This window comes from Zootermopsis nevadensis, unplaced genomic scaffold (assembly GCF_977971745.1).
Source record: "Zootermopsis nevadensis isolate Lab colony 2312 unplaced genomic scaffold, Znev_1.0 Znev_ptg000027l, whole genome shotgun sequence".
Taxonomy (NCBI): Eukaryota; Metazoa; Arthropoda; class Insecta; order Blattodea; family Termopsidae; genus Zootermopsis; species Zootermopsis nevadensis.
The window spans coordinates 1,059,172-1,076,834 of record NW_028259159.1 but is presented as its reverse complement, the minus strand read 5'-3'; the positions used below and the strand labels follow the sequence as shown (position 1 = coordinate 1,076,834).

Genomic DNA, 17,663 nt, shown 5'->3' with positions numbered 1-17,663 from the left:
AAAAAATTTAGTTTGGAAAGGTCTCTCAGCTTTATTGCCCGTGTTAACTCGCGCCTAGCTCACACTTCTTTGAAAAAAGATAATTTGGCATTACTTTGATTATCACTAATCGCTTAAAGTTTCCTATTCGCCTTCCCATTACCTCGTTAGCGGCACGTGTGTGGAATGGGACGTTTTGAAACGGGCACTCTGGTTCCGTACTGAGATCTACATCCTCGGTCAGTAACGATCTGTCCACAAAAAGTAAGCGAGTATTGGCATTGCATTAATATTAGACATTGACTAAGTTATATTTGATATATGAGACATTTTGGGAGATTATTATATTTCTGTATTCAGGTGATGAATTGTCGTTAGGCGTACGCGTTTCTTGTTGATTTTTAGTTTTTTATTTTCTTTATTGGTGTAGTACTGCTTCTACTGCTACTACTACTAGTACTACTACTACTACTACTAGTACTACTGCTGCTGCTGCTACAACCAGATTTCAAAATTGCGAAAGGAATTAACATCGTACTAAAATATGTGGTTTAACAGTAAAACAAGTGAATCTGTGGTGAATTATGAATTTGTATTGCATTTTATTTCACTTATCATGTAATGACAAAGAAGGGAAACATGGTAACAACGTCGCTCTCTCTGGGTTACGGTGCAGTATAGAGATAGGTGATATAGCCGACGTTTCAGATAATCTTACTGCATCCATCTTCAAGGCGAAGTGACTAACTACCGTTGCACACTGTTGAGTTTGATTCGTCCAGCTATAGCCAGTGGAAAGTGAGACCGAAAATTGATCTCGAAAGGGTCGAACTCTCTCTTGAGGACTGAATGAGTGGGATGTCCACAGGATCCATGTTAGAAGTGTACAGTAGGAAAACCGCGTGATCTTCAATAATCATTTACATTTTAGTGGCTCTGTAACTAAGCCCATCAGATAACTGTGAATATTGCAACACTTATGTTGCTGACATGTACAAAGAAAAAATTGGATTTATATGACGGAACTAATGATATAGTTGTGAGCCCTGTGCATCTTATAAAAAAAGAAAAGAAAAACCTTTCTGAAACATCTTATAAGACGGAGAGACCAGTTAAGTGATGAGCAGTCCGGTAGATGTCAGGAGCTAACTTCTTTCTTACAGCGGTGAATTGGAGCTCAAGACCAGGGTTTGTTCGTTGCTCTGGTGGTACTACTGCCTTGAGTATGCATGTTTTGGCGATGATGCAACAGGCGAAGCCGGTGAAGTTGTTGATTATTGAATTGCACAAAGAAAGACAGCGTAAAAGCATAATGTCGATCAGCAGGTGTCGACAAAGTAGACCAAAACGAATTTACTTTATGGGAAATTTCATGCCATCCCTTAGACAAATTGACAGTTTGATACCATACTTCGATTATATTCTGAGTGCTTTTTATCAGTATTATAAATACATTAACAACGCTTAAAGGTATGATAATTAAGAAATGAGATGGTTTAATTGCATTGCTAGCCAGTCAGAATAAATGTCAGGGGTCTATTGAGTTAACTGCTAATTGCAGCAACTAACTAGCCATCTAACTATCCGCGAACTAAATATTTTATCGCATAATTAACCATATAATTAACTAATTGAGTTCTCAGTTAACCAACTAACCATATAAGCAAACAAACAAATAACAAGCTAATTAACTAACTACTCATTTAACAATCGAATTACCGAACGTGGCGGCAGTATGGTTAAAATTTTTGCTTACTATTCGAGAGTTCCCGGGTTCACATTACAGCCGGGAGACCTGACGCGACTGAGGCTTTTTGTGGTTTTCTTGATGTAAATGGCTGGTACAGTATTCCAATTAGTTCTTGATCGCTTCCTTCCTTGCCCTTTACAATTCATTACTCATCCTGTCATTCGATGCTATACAATCTGAGCTACTGACAGCGTTGTCAAGTGAACCATGAATAGAAATAAGCAACCCAGCCAGATACACTTAATCATCTAACAAACTGACTGACAAAATAAATGTCTAATCAAACATCTACGTTATTAGCATACGAATTAACTAGCCAGCCAACTGTTGTACCAGAAATATAACCATTCAACCACATATCATCTAATCATTTAACCAACCATAATAAAGAAGATGGTTCTCGAAACGCTGGTGTTTTCTGCATTAAGCCACCTTACACGGCTGGTAGCCCGAGAAGAGTTCGTTATACCTAGTAGCCGTGAAAGCTTCAAATCATACTTTTAACCAAGCACTTAGCCGAATAGTAATCGTATAATGTATGAATGGTCGATAGTGAAAGTTATCAGTTGTTATGGCGTAGTAAAATAGTAGGTTTCTAAGTAGACTTTTAAGTTGCTAAGTCCCTCCAGAGAGATGCCTGGAAACTGATTGATTGCCCAACGTTTACCAGTCCTCCACTGGAGTGGTGCCCACGTGTCGCCGGAGGAAAGAAGCCGATCCATCATTCGAGGTTGGGAGAAAAACTGTTGAAAAGTGAGTACAGAGAATTGCACATGGTTACAGCTTAATAGAGTTAAGAAGCTGATCTTTGGTAATTTAAGATAACGCGTGTCTTCTTTTAACCTCTTCAGGAAAGTCAAATTATAGGCTTATTTCTGCGTGGTTCGACTTGTGTAGGAGTGTAGGCATAGCAACGCCTTTAATTTCGCGTTTTTACTACCACACAGTTAATTCTAAGTTTTATTAACGAAATTGGTATTGAGGTAAAGTAATGACTTTTGAAGAAGTAATTTTTCTTCCTTAATATAGTTTAATGCTTTTACCATCAGCACAGTGGAGTTTTTAAGACTTGAAATTATAAGATTTTATTGCAGTATATATTGCAGATATGCTTCTGTATTGGACAAGTGCCAGTATGACGTCATCGTTGGTAATATCTTGTTATGCGCGCAGTTGCGCACCTAGACCTCCTCTGCTTGTACCGTGTTCAGCGCCAACCTATTTCGTTATGCAGAGTAACGGATAGCGTACGGGTAGCTTGTTATTGCGGACTCCGTGTTAAGTTTGTTCTGAGTAAACTTAGGTAAGGGAACCGTAAATTGCTGCCAGTAACTGCATTACATCTTTATGTTTCTAGAATGTATTATGCATGAAGTGAATATAATAAAGTAATGTAAAATGTTACTGAAAAATAGATGGCATGAACAATAAAATAATAAATATTAATAGTACGTCTGGATTTTAAAATTGTAAAATTTAAATTCGGATTAAGATCATTTTGACAAATTTTGACAAAATTGTCTGCCATTTACTCCCGCTATTAATAAGATAGTTCGTTGACATTCAAGTAACATATTCTTAGGTCTTATGTTACCAGTTTCCTTGAGTTGATGTTATTCGACATGTAGATTCTATTTATTTGAATAATTATTTCCTGTTTGGTGATAGGACATAAATCTGAGTTTATGGGTATTTGTACAAATGTGTGAAATGCTTTGACGATTTCCAGTTTTTAGTCAGTGTTTTAATCTGCTTAACCTCGTAAAGCCCAGAGAAAACTAATGTAGCACCAACTTTAATTCACATTAACTCTGCATTTTGTATTCGTAGGTTTCTTAATAATCTTATTGCTAACAGCGATCATTTCCGTAGATAGCGTTAATCATTTCGTCCTTGTAATGGATAAGTGTTGTTTTCTGTGAGGTACGGACTGAATTCTTAAATATTGTGTAAATTATCTTCGGTTGCAAAGATTAAACACCAGTTGGATGTGTACTCTTGGTGATCTGCACGGTATACTTTCATCAGTGCTTCTGCCATTAAATTTGTAGTACCCGGAAACAATTTCTTCGTGTGACCCGTTTCCCCCCCCCTCAATGTCGTAACGTTTTGAGCTAAAGAGACGTTTTTATGGACGTCGTTTTATGTGACGGGCATAAACAGAGAAATCCTTACTCTCGTTTTCTTCATATTGTCTCCAAATATGCAGTACACGGTTTGCTGTAGCCGAGGTAATGGCCATGCAAATCTAGGCTGAATATATTCAGAAGGAGTGGTGCATTGTCGTCGTACCTTCCTTGAACAGCTGACATAATTAATGAGTTGGCTGGACCGTACTAGTATTACAGAACTGTGCAGTTCGAGATGTTATTGGACCGCAAGCAAATTTCCTAACTTTGCAAACTGGTTCTTCATTGTTAGAGCACAAAGTTTCTGCCCCTCCAACCTGCGCGTTCAGTAAAATCAAATTCGAATTATCAGACTGTACAGACATAGCAGCGTGGAATGTTGTAATGTTGTAACTTATGTGTCCTTTTTTCTACTTAACAGAGTAAGAGTTAGTATTTTATTTAATATACCAGACTTTGGACAAGGCGCTGCCTTTATTTACAAATAAAACAAAGGTAAAAACGAACACCTGTACCTCGAGCGTGGTTCGAACCCAAAATATCATTGTTAGAGCGGTCAAGGACGATGCACGTCTTGGAATAGCGCCGAGTTGGTGGACTGTACCGGGCATTTTAATGCAGTGTATATATACTGTTGCGTAATTTTAATGTTATCTTCTCATCTTTACCACCCCATATATTATTCTTTATTTAAGATTTTTCGAAATGTATCATTACATAATATACCTATAAATTTATAGTAAATGTGTAGTACTTCCTAGCCTCAGAGTCATACGTTCTTCCCAGATCTTGTTATTGATCAGAATCATTGAAACTGCGGACAGAAGTTGGTCCGTGTTCCGGTGGATGACATTCTTTTATCTGTCGGCGCCACTTTACGGAACCGACAGAGACAGAACAGGTGGTGGAGAACTCTGATTGACTGGTACATTTGCTGGCGAATTCAATGCCAGACTGTCGTCAGGGCTCTAACGAGAATTTCTACAATGAGTGATTTATTGCTCCTGTGAGTGTAGTGACGGCTCCTTAGAGAATTACCTCGCCCTCGATTGGATTCTTCAGTCTCCGTCCTCTGTCCACTGTAGCCTACTACGCATTTTTATTTCTTATCCTACTTAATCGGCCACAAGGATACGAACAAATCTATGTAAATAATGACAATGGAGTATAATCTTATCAGATGGCGAAAATCATTAACATAACAGCAGCATAAGGACTAATGTTGAGTTTTGATTGTTGAGACCGTAAGTTATTTTATCAGAACACAATGAGATAAATATAAGTATTTTCGGAAAAATATAGGATTTTCGTGTAAATATTTTATTCATATACAAAAGGCAATCAGTGACAGGATCATGACCATGGACTGTACACAAAACTTCAGTAGCAGAAAGATGTTCTTTTAGATCATAAATAATTCAGTACGAGAAACACAGAACTTCATTGCACACTAGTCTGTAGTTCTCTGAGTTTTGTGTACCATATAAATTATTCATAATAAGTGGAAAGAAACGGTGAGAAGTTTGTTTCAGCAATCCACATGTTACTGTGTTATATTTAAACTCGCAGTGTTGGGGCGGAATGACCAGACTATAAATTCCACTTCATTGCCCGAGCTTTTAAATCAATTTTTATATTCAGTATTTCCTATAATGCCTTGAATCCTACATATTTTGGCGTCACTTGGTCAGTGACATGCAAACTACGTGATGATTCCGTGCTCTGCCATAGATCAGTGGGGCACATTTTTGATTTGGCTGAGTTTTCCAGACGGTGCCCGCTTGCCCTTCTACAATAGTAAAGATTAATTGAAAAATAGTTAAGGCGTTCGGAAATAGAAAAGGTGGAGCGATGAGAAATGGAAAGAGCCAAAGCTCATTGAAATAATTTTTAAGAATTCAATCCCCACTACAACTGTTTAATGTTGTTTAAAGAAATATATGTTTACACTGAAAGTCATAAGAAATCCATAAATACAAAATTTTGAGTCAGTGATTATTAAATGAAGTAGTTATTACTGGGCTTTAAAGTGTAACAAAAGATACTATTTTAAAAAAGATTGTATATTGTGGTATTGATTAAATTAATATTTTTCTAGCTGGTAATATAAATATTTAAAATTATAGGCATATTTGAGTGATGAAGCAATTTAGTTTTTCACATTCTGAATATTTTACTAGAATTTTAACAAAAAGACCACCCTAGTCACAGGATCTGGCTAATTTACTGTCGTCCTGGTTAGCCTGCCGTCTTGCTCTCTTTTGGTACAAGCTCTCTCCAAGGGCGTATTTGAGTCTTCTCCAGGCACCGGGGTGGGGCCCAGGTCCTTCCGGCCACTCGAGATAGGTCCTGGTGTCCAGAAGGTAGGAAAGATGCTGGGGAAGCTCTCTCCTATCCAGCCTCCCCAGCTCCACCAGAACCAGGAACTCACGATCGTCTTCAAATAGTTTGTGGTTCGCAACTTCCAGCTCCCATCTGCACCACTGAAACAGGGTGCTGGTAGGAACTGTTCTCTGTTTCCAGGCGTTAACCCAATCTGACGATAGGACTAGTAATTTTCTTTCACTTTTCACTGTTGTCAAACGTATATAGAATGTTAATCTTACCAAACAATATCCCTTCTTTCTTTCGCGAGTTATTTCTTCGGCCCTTTTGCTATTATACTCGCAATGCCCTTAATCTTACATATTAAATTGAAATTGTAGGTATGTGTTTGTATGTATGCATGCACGTGCGCTTACAGCTCGAGACATTTTTATGTTTAAGTCCTGAAACGCAAAAAAGAAAAGAAAAGAAGTGTTCGGGGTCTATTAAAACTAAGGGCGGTCTCTGTAGCTCTGTAACTAAGCACGATAGAAAAATGACGCCATGACTGATGATGTTAATTTCGCTGAGGAAATTACAGGAATAAAAGCCACAATGCAGGAAAAGTGTATTGGGTTCTATTTGTGGCAAAACTGGTTATTGTTTATGTTTGAAATTATTGCTCGTTTCGAATACCAACTTCAATCATTGTAGCCAGCTTTAGTAATTTCTACCAGAGACCCCACCCTCACCCCCGATATCCTCCGACCCCTATTTCGAAGTGGCCCGAGTTCATGATTTTAAGGACGATACTGTCATTTTCTGTATGGATTATTCTCAGTGTGTACTCACCTGGCTTCTGACGAAATGAGGGGACAGAATAACCAGAGTAATTCTGCTGTTTCTCATGCAGTCCACAATATTGTTAGCAATTATGGAGCCCAGAACAAAGTCTCGCTCGTGCAGACATAGGTGGTACTTCTCAGGACCTTCCTCCAGCTGGGGTTGCAGCTCTTTGATCACCCAGTCTCTGTCAGCGACACTGGCAAGTGGAGTAAGAAATCGATTAGTTAGTCTTGTAAATCAGGAGTCTGAAGTAATAAGAAAGTGGAAATAATTGTATTTGCACCCTCCACAAATTGTCAGAGCGATAAATCAGGGGAGATTAGGCGGGCTGGTTATGTAGCACGTATAGGAATGAATCAGCTAAACACACATTTTACTGTTGTTTGTAATAATTATTTTTATAGCAGTTATAATTGTAATTGTAATTTGAATATAATGCTGCCTCATGCCCCAAGTGGGTAAGTAAATGCGCTCTTCACAAAAGAAACAAAGGATTCAGCATTCGACAAGATGTATGAAACGTGCCTTTCATTGCAGAATGTTCGTCTCTGCGCTCATAATCTTTTACAGAAAGAAACATTCTTTTTACAGAGGAATGAAGCTATTCATGTTATTTTAACCGAATGCTGTGAGCAATGAAAATTCAATTTAAAACAAAATTAATTTCTTACAGTCTAGATAAATACAGCAGACAGACACATTCAGAAATTGTATTTCTTAAAAGACGACTGCGGAATGACGTCATTAGACGCCGTTCGTCTCTTTATAGTTTAAGCTCTCATTCTTCTGTGTATTTTCAAGATATTGGTGTACAGACAGGGACGTAAGCTTCTTTTGACAGCAGACGATACAGAGGGCTATTAAATTTGTCTCTGTGTCGAAAATATCACGCGAATAAGGGATGTATGGGGTGCTGGAGGCAAGGCGTCACACATTCTAGATCTTTGCACTACATGGACGTGAGTTTTGAGTTTTGAGCTTCAGGCTTCGGCCTCTTTATATCCGAAGGAAGGGTAGTCGATATTCGCTGGATCGATTTCTGGTGGGAACCCGAGTAAGGAGACCACAGTCAGAACAGTGACTGGGCTCTCTCGATTAGAACGCGCAGTTGGACGATGGGAGTTGCGTAAGAGAATTAGAGCACTCGAACGTGACAGCCATCTCGCTGCATCTTCCATTTCTTGAAGCATCGCTAAACCAGGTCGAGGGTGCCTGAGATCTGGGTGCTGAAGAGAATATTTGGGTCCGAGTGGGATGAAGTAACGGGAGGCCAGATAAATCTGCATAATGAGGTGCTTTATAATGTGTACTCTTCACAGATTATTAAGCTGATCGAATGAGCGAGGATGAGATGGGGTGGGACGTAGCACGCATATAGAAGATGAAAATGCACACAGTTTTGGTTCGAAAATCTGAAGGAAAGAGTTCGTTTGGAAGACCTAGGGATGGATGGGAGAATGCTATTAAAATGGATTTTAGGGGAAACGTGTTTGGGTGTAACAGTGATGACCGTAAACACGGTATCGTAATAAGGGAACTGCCCCCTCTGTATCTGTTTGATTTCTTAATTGAAAACATTTTGTTCCTGTAATTAAACAATTTTTAGTTATTTTACCTTCTTACTAAATATCGTAAGCATCATAATTTTTTTATTACTGCACGGTAGTCAAGGCAAATAACACAGAAATCTAATTTGTACCTTCTTTCTTGTACAGGATGGCACTGAATTTAGTTCATATTTAGTTTTAATTTAATAAAATTCGTGTCTTACTAGAGCGGAATAATGGGATAATTCCTTAATATATAGTTTCTTTGTGATTTTACAGAAACTAATAGTCTATAAACAACTACAATTGTCAGTATGGTCCAATATTTAAAAGCAGTATGTTTAATGATCATGATTATGATCTCACCTGTAAGAGACGAAAGCGTCGTAGTGGTACTGGCCTATGGGCTCATTTTCCCTGAGATGCCTCTGTCGTCTGATGTTGATGAGGTGCCTTACGTAAGCAATCTCAAACCTGTACCCATACATGGCGATGGCTGTCAGCAGTATCAGTGCCATGACAACTGTCAGTGGTAACCCAGTAACTAAAACCGGGTCAAATTTGTCTTCAGCTGCAACTGACAAGCACCATGTGCTGTTTAATGACACATTGATGATTTCTCTTCGTTTGCTTCTTGACCCACCACAGATCAAATTGTCTGTGGTTCCCAGATTGAAAATTTTAGTGTTCTTTTGTTGACGGAGCCACCTCTGGAGTGGTTGTATTTCACACGTGTCACAGTTTAAAGGATTTTGTCCAAGGTCAACGCTGTCTAAAAATAAAAGGGAATTGCTCATGTATTCCGAAATTGTTGTAATCGCGTTGTATGTTAAATTGAGTCGCTTTACCCACGACTGATTATAACCGCCAGCCTTCAAAAATACGTCGTTTTTGCTCCACTCTGACACTGCATTTTCAGATAAATTTATTTCCTCAACTGTTCCTGATATATATATACTTTCCAAATTTGATAATTTATTATTTGATAAATCAAGCAGGTTTAAACCTTGTATCTCAGCTGTTTCAAGTCTAAATCCGTTGATCAAAACGTTTGACGCTAAATTGAGTGATTTTAAATTTTTTTGTGAACGGAAAATATTTGGCGGTAACGTGGAGAGGTGATTGCGTGACAGATCAATATGCATAAGGGAAGGCATAAGGTCAAAGAACGTAACGTCATCTTCGGAAATTGTGATATCACAACCACTCAAATTAATTCCCAAAAGTTGGAATGGAATTTTATTGTGTTCCGTGTCATTTTTGTACTGGGCGAAATATCTGAGAGTCTCTAAGGATTTCAGTGGCACTTTTGATAAATTCAACCAACTGAGATTGATGACACTCTTCAGTTTACTAGAGATGTTTTCCACGTGTAGCTGAGGGTTTCTGGAAAGGTCTAGTACTTCCAGTTTCCTCAGCGACGAGATGCTGTCGGGCAAATATTCGATGCGATTCTTCGAGAGATCCAAACGCTCGATATTTGGTGTTGACTCGAAGACATCTGAAACAATTTATAAAAAGAAAAATGTACTTTGTAATTATGTATAGTATTAAAATAAACTACAATTTTATATGATGTTTTGTCTGGCTGTGAAACGTGGTTTCTCAACATGAGGCATGGCCATAATTTGAGGAAATCTGAGAACAAAATACGGCAACGACGAAGTTACGCGTTTGTGAGAAACTTAATAATTTTTACCTTTAACCGGTATTATTGTGTGACCAACTGTGGGCAGGGCATGTGGCACGAATAGGGACCATAATAAATATATCCAAAACTTCAGCAGGTAAAATGAAGGAAAGATACCACTTGGGACCGAGGTATAGACAGAAACGTGTTATTAAAATGCATGAACTTTGTACAACTGGCTTAGCGACCGGATGAACTGTTTCCCTTATTTTTCTCAGTATTTCGAAAGCGGATGCCAGGACGGTATCTTGAAACAGGCCAGGACCACGCTATAGCACGTTGTCCCTATTAGTCATTCATAATTTCTTGCATTTATGTTAAATAATTTAAAGTAGAGTAGATTTTGCTGGCCTTCATAAAACTACTATTTATTTGTGATTATTTGATGATTTCTACTTTTGTATTGTAGTAAATTAATACATTAAAATGTTACTTACTGTTTTCTATGGTGGTTATACCATTTCCGGATAAGTTGAGTGCTTTGAGGGCCGGTATGTTTCGAAGGTGCTTTCTCTGGAGGTGCGACCAGTGCGCACCAACTAACATCAGATCCTCAATTCCAAAACCGTGCAGATTAGGAAGAATTTCGCTGATGATGTCCAGTTTACTAGACCCTTGGACAAGATGTAACAAACGAATGCGTCCATTTAGGCGATTCCTTATCAGATTTCGGAGAGGCGTCCAGAAGTCCTCACTACTTATGTCGAATTTGCCGTCCCCCAGAATGTTCATCTCCGCAGTTATTTCAAGACTCGTGGTACAAGGAGGCCTACACAATGTGACAGTTATTTAATTGGGTTTATTTTAAAATTCTTTTAACGTATTGCAATATGACTTCAGTCTTGCTGGCCCACTATTTAATTAATTGCTACATTATGGCCGCTGAAGTCTTAGACTGGGCTAAGGTTGCTGTTTCATGTTTGCGGCATAAGAGAAAATAACAGTTCCTAAAGTGAGTTTAATTGTGTCATCTCTGACTGTGTCAAGTTCCACATACTTTCACACCCTTACAACTTTACGATGTATATGTAATTTACAGTGATTATATGTTTTTGTTCGTTTGTGATAGAATTACTTATCGAAGGCTATATAATTTTAAAGGATTTGCAGAATTTCTAATACAGTAAAACCCCTCTAGTTGGACACCCCTATATCCTGGACCCCGCTCTATATTGAACACTTTTAATTTGAACCGGCGGACATCCTATAATTTTACATATCCACAATATCCTATATCTTGGACACCCCTTTATCCTGGAACTTGGTCACCCCTTTTGTTGTAAGTTGGACAGGTGCATGCATGCACTTAGCTTCAATACTTTTATGGGAAATGTTTACAGTTAGTATTTTGTTGTTTTGAATTTATGACTTATGAATGCCTTCTACCTGCGGATTACCTTATGGTTGAAGGTGTGATACATTGAGCACATCATTGGAATGCAGCGAAAGTGTATAGTTATTCTTTTGTTGAACCCTTCACTGGATTTTTAACTATATCAGTACTGTGCTTGCAACTGAGTTAAACAGTGTTAACAGAAATTGGAATGGTATGCTTTCGCTCATAACCAACAAGGAATGGTTGAAACTTTATTCTGATTATGACGAAAATTCGAAAGGGGATGGCAAATTCCAAGATAAAAGCAAAACAGCGGTGTCTTGTCATGGACTTTTTTACAAGAAATAAGTGACATGATATGTTGAGCTACTGCCTTAAGTACAATTACAAAAAATACATTCTGAACATTTGTGCAACCATGAGAGTGGGTTTCAAAAGATTATTATTATTGTCATTAAAAATTATTCTTAATTTAAGCAAGCCTACAGTAGTTAGATTATGTAAGTAAATAGGTTACATTGTCTGTAAAGTATTGGTGTCCTTCACTTTTAGCTTATCCATGCAAGTTTAATTTAGTGAAAACAAAATTTGTAAAAAATCTAATTTACCCTTTTGATTTTTCTTATCAATAATTTCCTTTTTGGGAAGGGCTCCATAATACTTTACAATTACCACATTGTAATTACACCACAATTTGAAAGGATAATTTTTCCCTTTCCCTCTATCCTGGACACCTCTGGAAGTTGGACACATTATCATGGAACCGCAAGTGTCCAAGTTAGAGAGGTTTTACTGTATAAGGACTCAATATAAAACTGTGGGTTATTTGCACATTAAAAAGGAGAGAATGAATTGCGTAAATTATGATTTTGTAGTAAGCGTGTGGCTCGCAGGTCATACTCCGGAGAGCCGTGGTTCAGATAGTAGATAGTTTCCTCACCCTTTCCTTGTGAGGCAAGATTCATCCAGCGTAACCGACGCCGTGGGCTGGCTGCTGTTGAAAGAGGCTTCCAGTCTAACTTCGATCATACTTGACGAGAACAGTACGTAGGGTAGGGACGCCAAGAAAACCAATACGCTTTTGTTGTCTGACTGCTGTGACTTGTCCAGGAGTATGTCCACTCTGCTTAGAGCAAGCCACTGCCGCGTAGATCTACTCCTGTAGCACATAGATCAGTACCATATTCATGTTCCATTTTGTGCCATTTGCACAAAATGCCTTAAAATGTACGTGATGAGTTTGTCATTATGTTATACACACAAAAATACTCATGCGACAGTAATGAAACTCAGCACAACTTTATACCAGTCTGAAAACGATCTTAATTGGACAGTTACCCATTTATGAGGACTTCATTTCCATCAGTGCATTCCGTTGACTTGGTATAATTTCCGGGATCGGAACCAGGGACACGAAACTTCAGCAGGAAGCTGAAGTACGATTTGTTGTCTTTCGTTGTTTGAAATGCTGTCTTCACAGCCATGTTACAGGAAACCTGCGTGTAAAGAACACCGCACCACCAAGACTCGGTAATAAATCACTAGTTCGAATTCACAGCGGAAAATACCGCCATGATGTCGCAGTACATTTTTGGTGCTCGGATGTTGAGACATAATCGTTAGTGATCCTCAGGTTTTCAAAACATTTTAAATTGATAGTTATATGGCATGGAATAAGACGCGGAGATGAACGTTGAAAGCATAAAAGTGTACTTTGTATGAAGGCATTAATCAGGGGTGTACTGACGAAAGGTACAAAAAATCCTGAGATTTGCGGTTCTGACGGACCTGTAGATTTTGCTTGTGGTCTTCTGTGTTGCAAAGATATGTGGATTTATTAGTGGTTGCTATTGCTTCTCACCAACGTCGTTAATCATGAAAATGACTACATGGCGTCACAACTTAGAAAACCAATCGACAGGCAGAAAATCTCAAACCTTATAGCCAGTTTCCTGTCGGGTCCCTGACCGTGGCGCTCATAACTGTATGTCAGTAGTGTTGTAGTCTCTGTGGCATTGTAGAATTAGAAGTTAGTGAAAGAGTGTAAATTTAAAATTTGAAAGTATTTGTATTAAAATTAACGCACAAACATTAAATTGAAAATACATTAACAATAGCCCCTTTTTGGTAACAGACTTTCGGTGGGCCAGCTGAGTTCCGAGATTCTTTTAATTTGTTGTGTTGAGGGTTGTAGATTCTGTAGAGGTAGAGCTTCGGTCTAGAACAGGGGCAGGAAACGTTTGAAGCTGTACGAAAACGAATATTTCAGTTTGCGTAATTTATCTGTTATCGAAATGGAAATTATGTATACACAACTGGCATAACAGTATTTTATCATAAAACATTATTTTCTGCTGTGTTTCTCACCAACATTGTTTACTGACTGTGACATTGAAAAGTCAGTTCATTGTGTTATTTGGGACACAAATGGCAGATGTAGGCTTAAGCAGTAAATTTATTTTACTTTTCCGATAATGGAACCGTTTAATTTCAAATTTTACTTCGAATTCTGTTGCTGGAATTAGCAGCTACATTCACGCTTGGACAAAGAACGTCATCTTTAGGAGTTTCTCACAAGTGGCTCAGTTCTTTGATCTGTGCTTTAAAGGATTTAAGAATTCTTCTTCCTGTTATTTTTGCTTGATAGCCAGAAGCTGATACACTGGAAGGATAAGGTAAGCCCACTGTCCGGATGTGGCAAAGCAGGCCTGCACATCCTTCTTTGATGTCCGGGGTAGGTCTGTTTCCTGTTACAACTGACACCAATGGCCGCGCTAAAACTTTTACGGCCTTTTGCCTATTGAAATATGCGATCGGCGGTTCGAATCCCTCCCATTACATGAATATATTTCCGCATATCTGTGCTGTACTTTACAGGTAGAGACCCTGAGATGATTCAGTCCTCTCTCCGATAATTCCCGCTCAATGTAAAGCCGTTTTAATTGTGTTTGAACTCTGCACCTTTAACCGAGGCAGTACAAGAAAACAGAATAGTAAATTTGAACGGGTGTGTATATTGCATATATGTATGTGAATGTGGAATACGTCTGCATGCTTGCGCATGCGTACTTATGTGTGCACGTATACATTGAGGCCCTGAAGGACTGATGAGTCCAAACTTTGTCGAGAGTAGTAGTAGGTAGTGTCCTTTTAATTGGAAGTTAGACTATCACAAGGGCTTCGGTTTGCTTTAAGCTAGTGTGGGTGTTATTAGTAGCGCTTAACAAAATACTTCGTCGAAATCCGTTAAGTTTATTGTCTAGACGAATTGTCCGTTCTTATCTTTTCCCAAAGCATTGTGTCGTGCAACTGGTCATTTAATCATCATGTTACCTTGTTCCGTGCTCGTAGTTTCTCTTTAGCAAACACATAGATAAAACCATCGTTCTACTTGCCTCTGGCCATTGGTAGGTGCAGTTGTTGATGGAAAATGTCTTCTGGTCCTTTATCTCCGGACATTTGTCTGAAGATCGTTTGTCAGGAAGAACTTCTAGGTTGGTCGGTATCGGAGATCCATTCAGAGCCAGGAAGTTTGTTGTTAACACGGAGTACATAACAAGAAACCTGATCCTCATGCCGTCCCAGGTCATGATTAAAGATGTGCATGCTGTGAGAGAAAGTGCGTCGTTCAGGAGATGACCGTGACACATGGAATGAGACGATCAAGTAAAATGGGTGGCACTAGAAGGCGCATTAGCTGAAAATCACAATTCGCAATTAGGGACAGGTGTCCCCGTAATATGAACTATATTTTAAGAGTATAAATACTGCAGGAAAACCTCGGCTTAGCCGTTTCACAGTTTTGGTAGATGCCTCTGTAAGTGGTAATAAAATGTACGAAGAAACGACGTAGAAATTAGAGATCGATCGATCGATAAATATTTATTATAAACGCTTATCTTCCCCGGATGCATTTATTTCCATTTGAAGTGTCCGCTAATGCTGTCTGATCTTAGCCAAAGTTAAAGTATGTCGACAAATTTTAGAAGAACTAATATCAATCTTCGTAGATAGACGGACGGACAGACGATCATGGCGAAACTAAGGATTTTGCGAACAGTGAGCGGAATTGTTTGTGAATGAGATTTAACGAGTGACAGCGCGTGTGACTCGAATTCAGGACTTTTGCTACAGTCTCCGAAGTGAATCGACCGTGCTGACCTACCTTTTCTTCGGTTTTCTCCGAGATGGTACCTTAAAATAAGCTACGATTATTCCCTCTTTCACTTTCAATCCCATGCACTAACCACCTCTGGTTTTGTATTTTTTGACGTATGGCGTATAAATTGGTCGAATTAATTGTCTGAATTTAAAAAAAAATCACATTCAATACAGGGATGGACTGAAGTGAGGCCGAAAAGAGGTAGGATCTGTAAAAATTTGAAAATGTGACAGAACATGTGGATTAAATTCTATTTGTGTCTAACTTAAATTATTAAGATTTTCGGACTGAGTCCAACTGAACCTAACATAATTTTTGAAAATATCCGATCGAGTCTGACAGAGGATCTGAAACGATTAGACCACTAGATGTTCGTAAAGAAAAGTGCAGTATTTAAGAGTATGTCACTTACAGTCATGCTTGTATGTTTTGTCCACTTCTTACATTTTCTTTGTCGTTGATAGAATATAAACGCTAAATTGTTTTCAAAGAAGAGTAGTTTCCAAACTAATTAAGAGACACAATCACTTGTACGAGTAGACTAGCACAAATAAATTAACCCGTTCTAGCAGCGAAGCACCTCGGAGCAAAAGTGACTGTGAACGCAGAGTTGCAGCAAGAGTTCACAAGAGAATGTAAATATATTTCTCTCTCTACGTCCTGCCTGCCTGAAGTAGTTTTTTTACCTCAAACGATAGCTAGCTACTTCCTCTGTGAAATTCCACTGATTCTTCGTCATCGTGTGCTGTAAACAGGGGTAGTAAAACAATTCGGCATTTGTGGCCTGCTGAATTATAGAATTTTAAGTTACAACTGTTGCTCCCCCGTGGAGATTCAAATCCGGCATCTTTTGAATACGAATACACACATGTGTATGTATCACAAATATTTTTTGGAAATACGGGTATATTGCACTTCGCGTTCTTCAACCTGGTGGTATGACCAATTCACAAAACCGACGTGAAAGGGGAATATAAACAGAAGAAAATGTGGTTTAAATTTGGAGTGTACATATGTCAATTTTTTGGTTGCGTTTTGTGCTGCTTTGAACGCTTAGTTAACATTGACGTTAGATACAAATTTGTTTTTAGTTAGCGATGTTTTATCCGATGCATAGGTTGTTTAAAACTGAAATGGAGGACTGTGGGAGAGATGAAATTCTGTGTTGATAGAGTGAAGAATCTAACAAGAAAAAGAACTGATCTGCTGTCATATGTACGTATGGAGTTTCGCTTAGGTAGTGCTATTGCTTCGGTTTACGTAATTAACTGATTCCGAGAATCGTGATTTGACTTTTTATGAATGTCGGGAATCAAGTGTGAGTTAGAGACAACGAACTGAGAATCACAGAGATTTCAAAGAGATATATTCTGTCAAACGACAGCCCTGCTTTTGTATCGTGTACATGTGGGTTATTGCCGAAGTTAATTTTAATTACATACAATATTTACTCCAAAACCCCCTTTTACCACAAACCATTTCATGCACGTGATTAAATGACCGATTGTTTAAAAGTGAACATTTAAATAATTAAGAATCGAAACTATTCTCACAAATTATAACAAGATACGTATGTTTAACTCAACTGCTGCTTCACGTGTAATGCGCAGATGAATTTGGACACTTCTAATTATATTTCGCAACCATTAAGGCCAAGCTGCGCTGTAAACTACAGTAGCAACTAGTACAGTCGGGGCGTGTGAGGTAGCATTTTCTTCAGAATAACTCTCCGGAATGAGCTTTATGGTTTATTAGGGTTAACCACTTAGTAAACAGAGGGCGAGTCTGTTAGGGCATGCGTAGTGAGTGAATCTTTCAGTAGGTTAGATTTTTATATGTTAATTACTCGGAGCCAGGCAGCAGTTACCTGTGACCCTGTTACTGCGTAGAAGGTGGGATACAAATATTTAATGAGAGACA

General features: G+C 38.5%; 2 protein-coding genes across 6 annotated transcripts in view; one reads left to right on the top strand and one right to left on the bottom strand.

The window, feature by feature from the left end:
• Positions 1-17,663, top strand: part of LOC110828533 (uncharacterized) — a 281,385-nt gene that overhangs the window by 137,348 nt on the left and 126,374 nt on the right. The window lies entirely within an intron of this gene.
• LOC110828529 (toll-like receptor 2) lies at positions 5,756-16,387 on the bottom strand. Of its 3 annotated transcripts, none has more exons than XM_087356319.1 (8): positions 16,156-16,387; positions 14,977-15,188; positions 12,920-13,077; positions 12,522-12,740; positions 10,683-11,014; positions 8,922-10,056; positions 7,015-7,204; positions 5,756-6,341 (listed from the first exon to the last, which is right to left on the bottom strand). In XM_087356319.1, exons 2-8 carry the CDS (start codon positions 15,169-15,171, stop codon positions 6,060-6,062), a joined length of 2,511 nt encoding a protein of 836 aa, XP_087212445.1. In that variant the 5' UTR covers positions 15,172-15,188; positions 16,156-16,387; the 3' UTR covers positions 5,756-6,059. The 3 variants fall into 3 exon arrangements, with proteins under 3 accessions (XP_087212445.1, XP_021917014.2, XP_087212446.1); XM_022061322.2 differs by having other exon boundaries at positions 14,977-15,278; positions 16,156-16,386; XM_087356320.1 differs by having other exon boundaries at positions 6,155-6,333; positions 14,977-15,278.